Below are 16813 nucleotides of genomic sequence, written 5' to 3' on the forward strand. Positions count from 1 at the left end.
GAATCCTACTCAAAAAAGCCAATGCCCTGCTGAAGTACCAGAAATCAAGAACATTTAAGGTTTTAATTCAACTGAGTTTTCTTGATTTTTAGACTTCTCCTCATTGGCAATTACCTGCAGTTTCCGGTGTTTCTGCTCATAGTCTAGTTTCTGGAAAAATTGTGGCTCCCGCAGTTTCTTTAGCTCCAGAGGAACCTGGTTGAGTCTCACTGTGTGGAGCACATCATGGCTCGGTTTGCTCCAGTAGTCAATGTCAAACTGTTTCAGGATGAACTCTTCATCAATGTTTGAACTTCCCTGGAAGAATATCACATTGCATGAATCAAGGACAAATGGTGAAATTCTTCTTTAATCTAAGGGAGGCATTTGACTATGGCTAAAGAAGAGGTAGCTTGGAAGAGGGGTAGAAAATGCTCAGTCAGCATTTACCAGAGACAAGAACTTCTGGGGCTCCGGAGGGCTTTGTCAGTGCATTAAGAGACAACTTAGGGGGCGCCTGGGTGGCTTGGTCGGTTAAGCGGCCGACTTCAGCTCAGGTCATGATCTCACGGTCCGTGAGTTCGAGCCCTGCGTCGGGCTCTGTGCTGACAGCTCAGAGCCTGGGTCTGTTTCAGATTCTGTGTCTCCCTCTCTCTGACCCTCCCCCGTTCATGCTCTGTCTCTCTCTGTCTCAAAAATAAATAAACGTTAAAAAAAATTTTTTTTTTAAATAAATAAAAAAAAGAGACAACTTAGCACCAGCCAGCATGAGTCCCTGAGCTGAGAAAAATTCAGTCGGTTTAATCATAAGCAGACTTCTGAGTGCATAAAGAAGATGTGATACACACACACACACACACTGAAATAGTACTCAGCCATAAAAAAGAATGAGATCTTGCCATTGGTGACAACATCAGTGGATCCAGAAGGTATTGTGCCAAATGAATTGAGACAAACAGAGAAAGACATATGATTTCACCTATGTGTGGAATCTAAAAAGCAACACAAATGAACAAACAAACGAGAAAACAGAAAGTGACCCATAAATAGAGAACAAATTGGTGGTTGTCAGAGGGAGGGTGTGGGGGAATAGGCGAAATGGGTGAAGGGGACTGGGAAGTACAGCTTTCTAGTTATGGAAGGAATAAGTCATGGGGATAAAAGGTACAATATAGGAATATAATCAATAGTATTGTAGTAGCATTTTATGGTGACAGATGGTAACTACACTTGTGATGAACATAGCCAAACGTATAGAACTGGCAAATCATTATGTTGTACACCTGAAACTGAAATCAGATAAATGGATTCAGATAGAGGAGAGCAGCCAAGAGACAGAGAGAACGCCTAACAACGTTTTAGCACCTAGATCCAGCTATACCTGAAACTCCCTGGATGGTTCCCTTTCTACCTTAATCCAGTCTGAACTATATTTCAGTCACCTGCCAATGAAATAGTCCTAAATAATACACTGACTAAAACTGATTAATGTTGTAAAAAAGGGAAGGAAGATTGCAAATCCTAGAAGGTCTTAAATCCAGTAAAAACCTAAGGAATCTATATCTACAGGGACTCAGGAACACAACCAAATAAGTAGGTTCTTAGAAGGAGGGAAAGAAAAGACTTTAATAACTAAGTCAAAAATCCATTTATGTCAGAAATACCTTTTGTGAAGGTTGTAGTTAAGCATAACTGCCCAAGTACTTAAATATAACAGAAAAACGAGTTGAAGAAGGAGTGAAGGACAGAAAGAAAGAAAGACATTGAAATAGAAAATAAAGATATGAAACAACAGAGTAGGGGAAATGAATAGTTATTAGCCAAAGTATACAAACTTTCAGTTATAAGATGAGTAGTTCTGGGAATCTAAGTTACAGCGTGGTGACTATAATTAACAATATTGTATTTAGGCTTGAAAGTTACCAAGAGAGAAGATCTGAAATGTTCTCACTGCACTCAAAAAAAGGTAATTATATGAGGTGATGGATGTGTTAACTAACCCTATTGTGGCAATCATTTTGCAATATGTGTGTGTGTGTGTGTGTGTGTGTGTGTAAAATTATCACATTGTACACCTTAAACTTACATAATGTTATATGTCAGTTATATCTCAATAAAGATGGCAAAGAAAGAGAGCCACTAAAAAGAAACAACAGCAATGTGACATATAAACAATAAACATTTGAATAGGCTGCAAGTTTGCAAACTTTCCAGAAACATCATCTACAGGACACATTTCTATTATAAATGGTGACAGATTCATAAAGATTCCTTTATGACTTGGATTATTTATCATATGTGAACACTGTTTTTTAGTAATAGTAACTCCGAGCTTGACTTTAATGTTTATTTTTGAGAGACAGACAGCAAGCGACAGAGGGGCAGAGAGAGACGGAACACAGAATCTGAAGCAGGTTCCAGGCTCTGAGCTGTCAGCACAGAGCCCGACGCGGGGCTCAAACTCACGAATCGGGAGATCATGATCTGAGCCGAAGTCAGACACTTAACTAACTGAGCCACCCAGACGTCCTGTGAGCTTGACTTTAAAAAGTAGGCTGTAACCAGGTGCCTGGGTGTCTCAGGCTGTTAAGCATCAGACTCATGATTTTGGCTCAGGTCATGATCTCATGGGTTGGTGAGTTTAAGCCCTGCATCGGGCTCCATGCTGCCAGTGTAGAGCCTGCTTGGGATTCTCTCTCCTTCTCTTTCTGCGCCTCCCAGACTCAAGCTCTCTCTCTCTCTCTCTCTCTCTCTCAAAATAAATAAACTTAAAAAATAACAGTAGGTTGATGGGCGCCTGGGTGGCTCAGTCGGTTGAGCATCTGACTTCAGCTCAAGTCATGATCTCATAGTACGTGAGTCGAGCCCTGTGTCGGGCTCTGTGCTGACAGCTCGGAGCCTGGAGCCTGTTTCGGATTCTGTGTCTCCCTCTCTCTCTGACCCTCCCCCGTTCATGCTCTGTCTCTCTCCGTCTCAAAAATAAACATTAAAAAATTAAAAAAAAAATAAAAGTAGGTTGTAAATCCTACTACTAACTTACAAAAGAAGTAGCCCAGTTGCAGAAGTCACTAACTCCTTTGCGTACATTTTCATGAAGAAGAGGACCATCTTGGTGTAGCAAATCCGTTTCACTTGGCTTCTTTTCTTTAAAAAGCCATTGACCTGGATGCGACCCAGGAGTCTTCTTGGGACTAAGGACAGTGAGATCACCAAAGAATCGCAACATGAGACACCATGAATCCAAATAGATTTCAAACACTATCTTGAGGGAAGAAGATGATAATGCAAGCATTTCAAACAGTCTCTCACAAGCTCACTAGGTCTACGTTAATTTTCCAAAAACCACATCCTCATTATCAGTATCATAAAGGCAAATATATCATGATTAGTTATAATAATTAAAATGTATGCAGCATTTTACCATTATAAGTTGATTTTTTGAAACTATGAGTGCCATTTATTAAGACATGTGCCAGGTAAAAGCCCAAATTACTGTGCTTGGAGACAGCCAAAGCCAGGAGATATCCTTGACTTCTCTCTCTCTTGTCCCTAAAATCCAGCCCATTAATAAATCTCGTAGGTTTTAACTCTGTCTCTTTCTCTGGACTGTTGCAGTGCTCCTCACTGGTGTCCCTGATCTTCTCTTGGGGCCCGAACCCCCAACCGCTAATTCATCTCTGCACTGCAGCTAAAACAGTCATTTCAAAATATAAATCTGGCCGTATCAAATGCTGCTACCCTTCACCCTCAATTAAACCTCTCGATAGCTTCTTTTTTTAAATTGAGTTATAATTCCCATACCATAATACTTACCATTTCAAAATATACAATTCAGTGGCTTTCATATATTTACAAAGTTATGCCACCGATACCATGATCTCATTCTGGAACATCTTCATCACCCCAGAAAGAAGCTTGTAAGCATTGACAGTCATTCTTAATTTCCCCCATTCTCTCTGCTCCTGAAAACCAGAAATCTACATTCCACCTCTAAGGGTTTGCCTATTCTGGACAATTTATCTGAATAGAACCTTATACTATATGGTATTTTGTGTCTGGTTTCTTTCACTTAGCATAACATTTCAAGGTGTGTACATGCTATGACATGTATCAGGACTTTATCCCTTTTTATGGCTAAGATTCCATTGTTAGACCTCATTTTGTTTATCTATCATCAGTTGATGGGCACCCGAGTTGCTGCTCCTTTGGACTATTGGGCATGGTGCTGCTCTGAACATTCAGGTACAAGTTTTTGTGTTCAGTAGCTTCTTGTGACTCTTCCAATGAAGACCTAAGTCTTAACTCAGTTTCCAAGGCTCTTCATGGCCTGGTCCTTGCCTGTATCTCCAGATTCTTCTGGAATTGTGCCATCCTCCCTCACTCTCTGAGCTCCAGCCGTAGTGGCCTTCTCTCAGTTGCATGAATTCATCATGCTGCCTTCAGCCACGGACCCTTTGTACACGTTGTACCATCTGACTGCAACGCCTTCTGCATTTCCTCATCCCCCCCTTATGTTTCAACACACATGTCCCTTCCTCAGGAAAGCATTCACATAGGCTTTCCCCAGAACCCACATTTCATTCCTGGCAACATGTACCTTCTTTTCACAGCACTTAAATATTAATTCATCCATCCACTCATTCAACAAGTATTTACTAAACACCAACTATGTACTAGGCACTGTCTTAGGCATTAGAATTTAGCTGTAAATAAAGCTTAGGCCCTGTCCTCACATAATTTGCAATTGATTAGGGATAGACAGATAGGAAAGAGGTAAACATATGCCAGGTGATGGAGAGTGAGGACGGGGGCTTTTAATTTGTACAGAGAAATCCTTGCTACCAAAGTGATAGTTGAACAGAGACCCAAAAGAAGAAATTAATCAAGCCATGCAGATATCAAACTATGCAGACACCAGGCAGAAAAGAAAAGCGGGTGCAAAGGCTCCAAGGAATGAGCATGCTAAGTGTGGATGAGGAACAGCAAAGAGGCCAGTGTGGTTGGAGGGGCAGGATTAAAGGACAGAGTAGCAGACAGTGAGGCCTGAGAGGTCACAGGGGGCCTGATCATAGGGATCTTAAAGGCAACTGTAGGACTCTGGGTTTTAATCTGAACGAGTAAGCAACTGGAGAATTTTTGTTAATCAGGCAAACAAAAACATAGCATTTGTTGTCATCATATATATCCTGCAGTAAATTTTTTTAAATTGAAGTACAGTTGATACATAATGTCTTATTAGTTTCAAGTACACAACACGGTGATTTGACATGTCTGTATGTTATGCTGTGCTCACCTCAGCTGTCACCGTGCAATGCTATTACAATACCATTGACTCCATTCCCTATGCTGTACCTTAACTGGAGAAGTTTGAGCACAGGAATGATGCTGAAAGAATCATTTTAACTGTGTGAAAAATAGACTGGGGCAGGGAGTGGGGGTAACTCCGGAAGCCATGAGACTAGCTAGAAACTATTTCAATCATCCAGGCAAGAGCTGATGGTATCTTGGAATACAGTGACAGTAGTACTGTAGCTGAGAGTCCAGATATATTTCAAAAGGAAAGCCATGAGGGTTTGTTGGCAGGTCGCAACTATTGTTTCAAAAGTAACTGGAAGAAGGGCATTGCCATTTACTGATCAGGAGAAGACGGAAGGGTGAGTAGTTCTGGGGAAGAAATCAAGAGTTCGGTTTTGACTCATTGAGTTTGAGATGCCAATTACACACCCAAGGACAAATGTTGAACATCCATATAAAGAGGGATTGGATGAGGTCACTTAGGTGTGAGTAAACATACAGAAAAGATGTCAGAGACTGATGCATTTAATATTAAAAGGAAGATGAGAAGGGACCAGCAAAAGAAGGTTGGGGAGAGGGTCATTGAAGTAGGAGGAGAAATAAGAAAGGGTGTATTCAAGAGGCTAAGTGAAAAAAACTCTTTCAAGAAAGAGGACATCATCAATTTTGTCAACTGCTACTGACACATCAAGCATGATGATCACAGAGAAGTGATGAGGTGACACAGAGGTCAATGGTGACCTTGACCAAGGGCAGACCCATTGCAGTGCTGATGAGTTAAAGAAAGAAGAGGAAGTAAGTATGGGCACCTTTTTCAAAGAGTTTGCTGTAAGGGAAAGGAGAGTCTGTGCTCAATGAGAGTTGTTTTGAAATGGGAGATATTAACTCATGCTATGGTAGGCTGATAACGGCCCTGAAAGAGATCAGGTACTAATCGTTGTACTTTACTTGGAGAAACCATCTATATAGATACAACTAATTTAAGGAGCTTGAGATGGTAAGATTATCCTGGATTACCTGGGTGGGCCCTAAATGCCATCACTAGTGTCCTTGTAAGAGGAAGGCAGAGGGAGGTTTGACACACACACACAGAGGAGAAGGGGATGTGAAGACAGAGCAGAGAGAGACTTGAAGATGTTGACCTTGAAGACTGGAGTGATGTGGCCACGGCCATGGAATACCAATAGCCACCAGAAGCTTGAAGAAGCAAGGAATGGATTCTCCCCTAGAGCCTCTGGAAGGAACATGGCCTGCTGATACTTTGATTTTAGCACAGTAATGCTGATTTTGGACTTCTGGCCCCCCAAAACTGTGAGATAATAAATTTCTGTTGCTTTAAACCACTAAATTTGTGTCACTTTGGGGTTTTTTTGGGGGGAGGGGGATATTTTTAGAGAGAAAGAGCACAAGTGGGAGAGGGGCAGAGGGAGAGAGAGGGCATAGGGAGAGAGAGAGAGAGAGAGAGAGAGAGAGAGAGAGAGAGAATCTTAAGCAGGCTCCATGCTCAGAGAGGATCCCACGACCCTGGGATCATGACCTGAGCTGAAATCAAGAGTTGGACACGTAACCGACTGAGCCACCCAGGCACTCCCAATTCGTGTTACTTTGTACAGCAGCCACTGTACAAGAATATGCTAACAGAATATGCTAAGAGTATGCTGACAGAAAAACTTGCCATTACATACTTATACATTCATTTTATGATGATGATTTATTAAGATATTAGTTTTGTTCATTTCCTCTATACTTTTACCTTCTCTCTTTTCAAGTAGATTACCCATTTGTTTTTCATTTCTTGCCCTGGAGATTTCTTCAGGGTTGACCAGGGAAACTGCCTGCAGTTAAAGGCACAGCCCGCACTGTGCAGAACCCCAAGCTCGTTGCAGCAGTCATGTTAGATGTGACAGGTGACGCAGGAAGACACGGGTGGGTGGACAGAGTGTACCACAAATGGCAAGACTAGACAGAAGAATGAGTCCCAAAGACCAGAAAGAAGTTAAAGATCCATCCTGCGATTATTGGGGACCTATCCCACTTTCTTATAGTGTAAGTAATGACCATGATTGAAAGTTTGCTACTCAGTGGGATGAGATGATATAAATAGAAAAAGGAAAGTGGTTTTTTGTAAACACATGGCTTTGTGAACTAAGATTCATACCTTCTGTCTGTACTCGTGCTCCCTTCCACAGCACACTGCCATCACCGTGAGGACAGGGTCCTAGCCTGTTCACCACTAGGTCCTCAGAACCTAGCATTGTCCCTAGGTGCCCAGTAGTACTGTGGTTTGTTGTTGTTGTTGTTATTGTTATTTTGCATAAAGAAAACCAGCTAATAATTCACTGAAGATCCATTAACTCAAAAGATGCTCCTAGGGCCACACCAACCCACACTGTTAAAGTCTCCAAGGGCAGCCCTACTTAGAACACTCCTCTCTCTTCCTCAGCCAGGTTCTGAGCAAAATAATACAAAGGGCAAAGATGGAAGCTAAAATATGACCTTTACTACTGACAGTGGCCATGTTGGAGCACATGGATCTAGGTTCAAAAGGACTTGTGAGTGAAATCCAGTAACAGGTGGACTGTCCCATGGGGACCCCAGCAGGGACTGGCCAGGGTGGGGCTCCCTTCAGGAAAGGGAGCTGCGTTTCCCATGGGCCATCTCGCTTCCTAGTGGAAGAAAGACAGAGTGTGCCCAGTCTCCCCGGTTTTGCCAGGGGGTACACTCAGCAGCCAGAACGGTGGGGCTCCTGTCACCTTGTGCGTCACTTTAGCAAACATGTATAATTTAATAAAAGCTCTTCGTGGCCATGGGCCTGGGTTTTCTGTGAGTGGTCTAGGGTCTGTGGGTAGGCTGCTCTCCAGTTCTCCCGAGGGCCCACCAGTGATATCATTTAAAGTCACAAGGCGAATTGGTATCCCAAATCTATTTTTGTCAAGCATATTTACCACGGCATTAACATTTTAGGTTAAATATTACATGACCTGGGAATAGAAGAGTGTGATACAAAGGAAGGTTGCTGTGAAAATTAAACAAGTGAATGCACAGGTATGTTTGAGGGTAAAATAGAATGTGTTGAAAGTATTTAAGCATCATCTTTTTTAAGAAGTTTTTAGTTTTTTTAGGTTTTTTTTTCCTGCCCTACAAACTACTAGTCCCAATCGTATTGAATAAAAGGGCTTTTGCCATAGATGATTCAAAGAGCCACTGTGGGCCAATGAATCCGGTTTTCTGCAGTTTCCCCCTTCCCAAACAGCTCTTCTACAGTCATATACACACACCCATGTTGTATTGCTGGATAATTCACATCCATTTATGAAGTAAACACTAAGAATAGGACCCAAGGCTCCTCTCCTTTCTCCTTGGGAACTTAGTTATTTTGCTTCTCACAATTATTCCAAAGATGAGGGGCTTTGAGAAGGTCAGTCCTCGAGGGTTTCATCAGGTGACAGGAAAGAGCAAGGGGGTAAGGACAATACTTACAGTCCCGGGTGGATTTCAGTAGAATGTTTTTTTAAAAGTTTTGCCGGTTCCTTTGTTCTTTTCCTGATGCCCTGACAATAAGCCCAGGTGTCCTCCAGTTTCCTGACGGGATCCAGCACTTCCAGCACCTTTAATAAGAGCTACAAACAGAAAACAGCCTTGAAGAGAAGAAAAATGTGCTGAAAAATAAGGCTCCTTGATTCTAAAATGGACCAGACCAACAGCATGCCCCTCTGCTTTGCTTTTCCAGCCGGTTATGCCCTTCATCAGTTTCTGTGCAGGAACCGTGCCGGGCGCTGGGGTAAGCATCCACCGCCTAGACATTAGGCAGTGCCTCTAGAGGGCTTCTGTAGTTTTTGATGTCCGGGCTTCAATTCTTCCTCCTATAAATAACAGTATCTAGATTTTTCTTTGGACCCCAGCCTCACTCCACAGGCAGGTCAGGTCAAGCAAGACCACAGTGACTGGTTTAGGAACAAGCACATAATCCAAAGTTTACTCACGGGAACTGGGCTATGGGATTTTGCTGGAAGCATGCATATAAAAAGAGGTGTTCTTGGTAGCATTTCAATCTAGAGCTGCTCGTGGCCGTCATAATACCACAGGAAGAGATCCTGCCTCAGAAAGAAGCCAACACACCCAGTTGGGGAGGTCAGACATGGAAATAGGGGCCACAATCCTACGCACCGTCTGCAAGGATGTGGAAATTATCTGTTTGTCACAGGCTCCAAAGCTCTGGCTTGCAGGAGACAGTGGAGAAAAGCCCCAAGTGGAAAACAATTGATGAGAAGTTCTAGTTGTCCTTTCTGTAAACTTCCCTGACACGAATCATTTGTTTATCCATTCACTCATTCATTATGCACAAATATTGACTGAACGCCAGGTATTGGTGGAATAAAGTCCCTGCCCTTGCAGAGATTTTATTCCAGTGAGGAGCCCAGTGGTGACAAGTGCTGTGATGAAAAACAGATCACAGTAAGGGATAGAGAATGAGAGTACAGGAAGTGTTATTTCATGAGACACGTGAGCAAAGATCTGAGGGAAGCAAAGGAGTGAGCCAGACAGATATGTGGGGGCAGGTGTCCCGGGCACGGAAGAGAGATCTGAACCAGCATGCTGGCTATGTTCACAGAGCAGCCAGGAGGCCAGAGTGGCTGGAGCAGGGTGAGAGCAGAGGAGTAGGTGGTGAGGTTGGAGGAGGAACAGAGCAGGGGTGGGGCAGAGAGCAGGCTGTGCAGGGCGTTTTGGACAATAGCAAGGACTTTAAGAAAGGGCCATCAGAGGGCTTAGCAGAGAAGTTTTCCTTCTTTTCTTTCTTTCTTTCTTTCTTTCTTTCTTCCTTCCTTCCTTCCTTCCTTCCTTCCTTTTCTTTCTTTCTTTTTCTTTCTTTCTTTCTTTCTTTCTTTCTTTCTTTCTTTCTTTCTTTCTTTCTTCCTTCCTTCCTTCCTTCCTTCCTTTTCTTTCTTTCTTTCTTTCTTTCTTTCTTTCTTTCTTTCTTTCTTTCTTTCTTTCTTTCTTTCATTATATTTTGAGAGAGAGAAAGAGAACCTCATGCAGGCTCCACACCCAGCGTGGAGGCCTGGCTTAATTGCTGGACCCTGGGATCATGACCTGAGCCAAAATCGAGTCCAACGCTCAACTGACTGAGCCACCCAGACTCAGTTTACTTTTCTGAACAATTGCCATGCTGACTGACCTAGGGAACAGACTCTACGGGTGGGGGTGGGGTAGCAGGCACTGCTATTCCCTGCCCGATATCCATTCTGCCTTTTTTCTGAAATCTAACAGAACCGTGTTCTAGGTTTTGTTCAACACTGCAATGCGCCAACCAAGAAACTCAATTTTCTAGACTCCCTAGAAGCTAGAAGTGGTCAGATGAATGAGATGTTTACTAGGAAAGTTATTATTTGTCTAGTTAACCTTTGCCCCATTCCCCCTTCTTGTTTGAAAGACAGACTTGATGCCTGGAGGTGTGGAAGCCATCCTGAGATCCAGGAACAAGAGACATACGTTAAGGATTGTGGAGCTTGGAATCAAAAGCAGCCCAGGACACTGGTGACATAATGGAGCTGCCCCCTCAACCCCAGGCTAGAGTCACAGAAGCAAGACTGGACAATTCCCCCCTTGGTTTCTCCCTCCAAAATATCCCAAGCAAAAGTAGGCTGGTAGAACGTTAAGGGAAAAGAAGTCAAATGTTTCTGGTTGGCTTCACAGGAAGCATAAGTTGGCCTCACAGGAAGCAAAGGGAGTGGTGAGTATGTTGCTGGGAGCAGAGAAAGGAGGGCTGCTCCTGCCCCCAGGAAAACTCTCACCCCCGGGGGTGTTCATCGTCCTCTTCCCTACATAAACATGTCACCCCCTCGAGAGAACTCCCAGGCAACTAAGGAGAATTATTTTCTTTTTTTTTTTTTTTTTTTTTTTAAATTTTTTTTTTTCAACATTTTTTTTTTATTTATTTTTGGGACAGAGAGAGACAGAGCATGAACGGGGGAGGGGCAGAGAGAGAGGGAGACACAGAATCGGAAACAGGCTCCAGGCTCCGAGCCATCAGCCCAGAGCCTGACGCGGGGCTCGAACTCACGGACCGCGAGATCGTGACCTGGCTGAAGTCGGACGCTTAACCGACTGCGCCACCCAGGCGCCCCAGGAGAATTATTTTCAAGGCCCTCCCACACCCCTAGGTCAGGAGGTCACCTCAACAGGCATGTCTTCCCCCAGATTCGGGTAGAGAGCCAAGGGGTGCGGGGTCAGCTGGGCTTGAACATCCGCCAGGAAGGCCTTCTGTGCCTGCTGGGCTGGCGAGAGCTTGGAAAACGAGGCTGCTTCCTTGGGCCGCCTGTGCTGCCTCTTCTTTGGGGCAGGTCGAGGAGCTGTGGGATGAATCTGGGGGAGAAAGGCCTCCTGAGGACCCCGAGTGATCAGACCCTCACAAGGTGGGCAGCCTTTCCTGAAGTCATCCAGTCCCTTCTTCACAAATATCCATCGCAGGCTGTTCAGGGAGGTGGGGCACGTTGGCCTGTGCTTGTGCTTTCTGTAACACTTGGAAGGTAGATTCTCTTTGTACCTGGATGAAAACACACCACAGGGATAGGGGTGGGAACGGAGGTTGGATACAGGTTGGAAGGAGGCTGACCTCCACCTTTCTTTTATTTCTTTTTTCTTTTTTTAAAAAATGTTTATTCATTTTTGAGAGAGAGCATGTGAGCAGGGGAGAGACAGAGAGAGAAGGACACGGGAAGATCTGAAGCAGGCTCTACGCTGACAGCAGCGAGCCCCATGCAGGGCTCATCAAACTCATGAATTGTGAGATCATGACCTGAGCCAAAGTCAGGCACAACCAACCGAGCCACCCAGGTGCCCCCGGCCTCCACCTTTCTTGAGGAGGTGAGATAGGGGAGGAAGGGTTCTGTGGAGAGGGTCCAATGAAGCAGACTCCTGCCTCAGGGCACATTATCACTGGTCTGTGCAAGGCTCCTCCCCTGTTTCCTTGAGTCCGTGTTATCCCACATCCCATTCTCATTGCTCTCCCTGCACAGGCAAACCACTCTCACAGATTTAAGACAAACCCTTTTGGGGAACGTGGGTGGCTCAGTTGGTTAAACGTCTGACTTTGGCTCAGGTCATGATCTCATGGTTCGTGGTTGGAGCCCGCATTGGGCTCTATGCTGACAGCTCGGAGCCTGGAGCCTGTTTCGGATTCTGTATCTCCCTTTCTCTCTGCCCCTCCCCTGCTTGCACTCTGTCTCTGTCTCTCAAAATTAAACACTTAAACATATTTTTTAAATAAATAAATAATAAAACAAACCCTTTTGCTTGTATGTTCCTTATGATATCTGTGTTGTCTTTTTACACGCATGTATTCTTAATTTACATAAATGGTACTATTCTATTTCTTACTCGTTTGGCAGGCACCATATTATAAAGGCCCGTCCATGTAAATCTAATTCTTTATTACCAACCTGCTGCCACCATGGTTCATCTATCCACTCTCCTTGTGAAGGACACTTACAAGCTGCAGCTACTCTGGCGACTTTTTCTTGTCCTTTAAAGGACCACAGTGCCGCAGTGGCAAGAACCTGGACCCCAGTGACAACTAACTAGCCGAATGACCTTGGCACATCATTGAACCTCTGTGGGCCTCAGTTAACCTCCTAAACTCAGAGGGTCAAAGGTTGCAAATTGGCAGTCCATGGGCTGCATGGGGGGCCTACAAACCTGTCATTTGGTCCCTTTTCTGTTTGAATAAGAATTATAATGGTTAACACACATCAAGGACTTTTCTATAACAGGCATGTTCTAGTGCTTTACATGTATTAACTTATTTAAATCTCATAACAATCCAATGAAGTGGGTACCATGTACTATTTCCACATATTAAGGAAATTGCGGCACAAAGAAGTTTAAAAACAAAACAAACACTTGTGAAAGATCCCACAGTAATAAGTCCTAGAGGTGGGATTTTAATCCAGGTAGTGTGACTCCAGAGAAAGGTATTTAGCCACATCGCTAGAGCGTCTGACATATAAAAAAAGTTCACATGAATAATCTAGAATAAAAATCAGGCTCTCTGGGGACACTGGGTCCACTTTTCCATGGAGCTGCAATTGGCACAGGGGTACCTTCTATAGATGAGTCCTACACCCTCTTATTCACAGTCTCTCCCTACTGCTTTATTATACCCAGTCTGTTTCAGTCAATCTCCTTACCCACCAGGTCCCTGTTTGCACTGAGCTGTTAGGACATAGAGATGAGATGGAAGAGGTTGACAGAAGAAAAATGAGACCAGTTCCTGGACAATCTAACACTCCCAGACATTGCCTAAGTCAGGACTTACAGACAGGTCACTCATTATCTTAATACATTACCCTGCCCTAGTCAGATACTTCTATATTATTGCTGTCTTTCTCTGAAGCCTCTTCCACCTCCAGACCCCTTTCATCTGTAATGGCTCATTACACCTAATCTACTCCTTTTACACTCATCCTTACAGGCTCAAAGCATTTTTAAGAGCATTCAGCTCGGGGCACCAGATGGCTCACTCCCTTACACATCTGCCTCTTGATTTCCGGCTCAGGTCACGATCTTGCGGTTGTGGGATCAAGCCCAGGTCATGCTCTGCACTGAGTGTGCAGCCTCCTTGAGATTCTCTCTCTCCATTGTCTCCCTCTGCTCCTCCCAGGCTTATGCTAGCCTCTATCTCTCAAAAAAAAGGAGGTTCCAGCTTGAGCCCTCTTCTTTTCTTGTGAGTCCTAGAAACTTCTTGCTTGCTGCATGTGCGTGCGTTTGGGCTTAAACCAGTTCTACTGTGCAGATCTAGAATGAAAGGCTACGAAAAGTTGCTCTTTGAAACGAATAAATCATTCTCAAATAGCTAAGTGGTGGGGGTGTTGAAATTACATCAAACCTTGCAATTTGCTGACCCATACGGCATGACCTACTAGCAAGTAACTTTCTTAATATTAGATATCTTTACAGAGTTTATGTTCCATACATTTACAACTAACTCAAACATCCAAGCACTTCACACAATCAAATCTGGTGCCTGGTATTTTTGCTAAAGAACAGTTCTACAACTCCAAACGGGGATAGTATGGCAGCCAGCTCAAACCTCATAGCATGTCGGATCTGGCAGAACCTGAAGGAAATCCAGGCTACTTCCTCCCTTCTAAATGAAGAAACTGAGTTCTGAGAGGCTAACAGGAAACCAGTGCAGCACGAGAGCTTCCTACCACTCTGTTTTGCCTCTTGTAGCTAAGAAACGTGGCTCTGCATTTTGTTAAGTTTATGAAAAAAACTTGACCCAGAAAGTAAAACTGAAAACGTTTTTTTTCCCTAAACATTGACTATTTTCAGAGTTACTAGCATATGCTCCATAGATATCTCCATTTTTAAGAACTGCAAAAGAGATGGGGTGCCTGGGTGGCTCAGTTGGTTAAGCATCGGACTTTCGGCTCAGGTCATGATCTCGCGGTCTGTGAGTTCAAGCCCCGCGTTGGGCTCTGTGCTGACACGTCAGAGCCTGGATCCTGCTTCGGATTCTGTGTGTGTGTCTCTCTCTGCCCTGCCCCAGTACCCCCCCCCCCTCCACACACCCTGCTTGCTCTCTTTCTCTCTCAAAAATAAAATATTAAAAAAATTGCAAAAGAGTATTGGGCATTTATCCTAAAGAAATGACAACTTATGTTTGTACAAAAACCTGAACACAAATGTTGACAGCAACAGCCAAAAGCTAGAAGCACCTGAATGTCCTTCAATAGGTGAAACAAATAAACAGTCATACAACCATACGAGCAATAAAAATGAACAACCCGCTGATACACAGTGTCCTGTTAGCAGCCTTATGCTGACGGAAAAAAAGCCCATCTCAAAAGGTGTTACACTGTATTACTCTACTTGTCTAACATCCTCAAAAGAACAGAGTTACAGAAATGAAGAACAATTGTGGTTGCTAAAGGTTGGGGGTGGGAAAAGGAGTGCTGATAAAGGGGTTGCAAGAAGTAGTTCCCTCGTGGTGAGGAAATACTTTTGTATCTTGGTGAATACATATGACAAAATTTTATAGAAGTACACACACAACTGCAAGCAAAAGCTGATGAAATCCAAGTAAGGCCTATAGCCTAATATATTGTGCCAATGCCCCGTTTCCTGCTTTGGTAATGAAATACAGTTGTGTAAGATGGTACCCCTGGAAGCAGCTGGGGGAGGGGTGCATGGGACCTCTGTGCTATTTTTGCAACTTCTTGTGCGTCTATAATTATTTCAGTACAAAAACTTTGAAAATGTGGGAAAAAAGATTCCCAAAGGGTTGATAATTGCTAAAATGCATACGGTACACACTCTATGTCAGTAACTGCTTTACATGTGACATAGCAGTTAATCCTCACGACGATCATATAAAGGTGATTCATTTTGTTGTTCCCATTTTACAGTTAAGCAAACTGAGCCCAGAAGCAGCAAGTAACTTGTCTAAGGTCGCTAGGCAAACAAGAAGAGAACTGACCTTCGACTCCAGCCTTTCTGATTCTAGACTTTGGAATCAACTACCATACCGGGCTGCCTCCGAGAGAGCCGAATTCCATTCTCATAAATAGCTCAAGGAATCCGCAAAGTCAAAAAGTCTTGGGTTCCTGCCCTGTGGCTGTGACACCATCCATTCAAAATGGCAGCAGACCGCCCCAGTATGTGAGGCACTCCCCCCCCCCCCATCCCGCCCCCAAGCACAGGCTCAGTCACAAGGTGGGTGGCCAAAGGCTCCAGATCCAATTGGCTAACCCGCAGAAGGGTGGGTGGTAAACTAAGCCGGTCTCCGCAGAGGACTCTGTGGCCATCAGTTTCCCATCCGGAATGGCCATGTCAATCTACATCCCCTGGGAGGTTGGGAGCAAAACAGAAAAAAAGTGTGCTTTGCGACAGGAGCATCAAGCGTTTATTATCTCACATGATAATCATTTAGGTGCCTAGGACCTTGTGGAGAAAAGACGAGCAGCACGCCCAGCAGAGCCCTCCTTGGCCATTTGCCGCCCCGCCCCCGCTACCGCCGCCCCTACCCCCAGCAAGCACGGGGTGCAGGCGCCCCCTCGCGGCACCAGTGGGGTGCGCCTCGCCTGGGCGGGGCGCGCTTACCGGGGCCCGCAGTCCCTGCCCACTGGCACGCGGGTTGGCGCCCCGGGCCCACACAGCCGCTTGTGGTCGTCCATGATGTCCCTGGCTCCGCGACGACAGCCGGGCCTTCGTGGTGTGTATTTCCAGCCACTCCGGTCGCTAGGAGACCGCCTGGCTGTGCGCTGGCCAGATTAGCGCCGGATGGCCCAGGCGCCCCCTGGCGCACCCCGGTTTCCCCCGGGAGCGCGCTGCCCAGCCCCCACGTCGCACCCGATTCTCCAATGCCTGAGGCGGTGGACCGTGGTGGGGGGTGGGGGGGGAGGCAAGAGAAAAGGATCAGGTCTTTGGTTTAAAAGTGTTTTAATCTGTTGGGAAGGCATCTTCTTCCCACTGAAATTTACCGTAGGCTGGGCCATGCCCATTTTTCAAAAAGGGTTTGTTGAAGGAAAGGAAGAAG

The 16813-nt window shown here is 44.7% G+C and overlaps 1 protein-coding gene across 2 annotated transcripts in view; it reads right to left on the reverse strand.

The window, feature by feature from the left end:
* FAM47E (family with sequence similarity 47 member E) overlaps nucleotides 1-16606 on the reverse strand; it is a 36833-nt gene extending 20227 nt beyond the window's left edge. The window contains exons 1-5 of one of the 2 annotated variants that reach the window (XM_058722234.1): nucleotides 16378-16604; nucleotides 11449-11818; nucleotides 8755-8894; nucleotides 3020-3170; nucleotides 115-297 (exon numbers count right to left, since the gene is read on the reverse strand). In XM_058722234.1, the coding sequence (XP_058578217.1) occupies nucleotides 115-297; nucleotides 3020-3170; nucleotides 8755-8894; nucleotides 11449-11818; nucleotides 16378-16451 (918 nt within the window). In that variant the 5' untranslated portion in view covers nucleotides 16452-16604. Of the gene's footprint in view, nucleotides 1-114; nucleotides 298-3019; nucleotides 3171-8754; nucleotides 8895-11448; nucleotides 11819-16377 lie in introns of both variants that reach the window. The other variant, XM_058722233.1, reaches the window with a different exon arrangement.
* Between the last annotated feature and the right edge of the window lie 207 nt (nucleotides 16607-16813).

The sequence above is a fragment of the Neofelis nebulosa genome, chromosome 3 (assembly GCF_028018385.1).
Source record: "Neofelis nebulosa isolate mNeoNeb1 chromosome 3, mNeoNeb1.pri, whole genome shotgun sequence".
Classification (NCBI taxonomy): domain Eukaryota; kingdom Metazoa; phylum Chordata; class Mammalia; order Carnivora; family Felidae; genus Neofelis; species Neofelis nebulosa.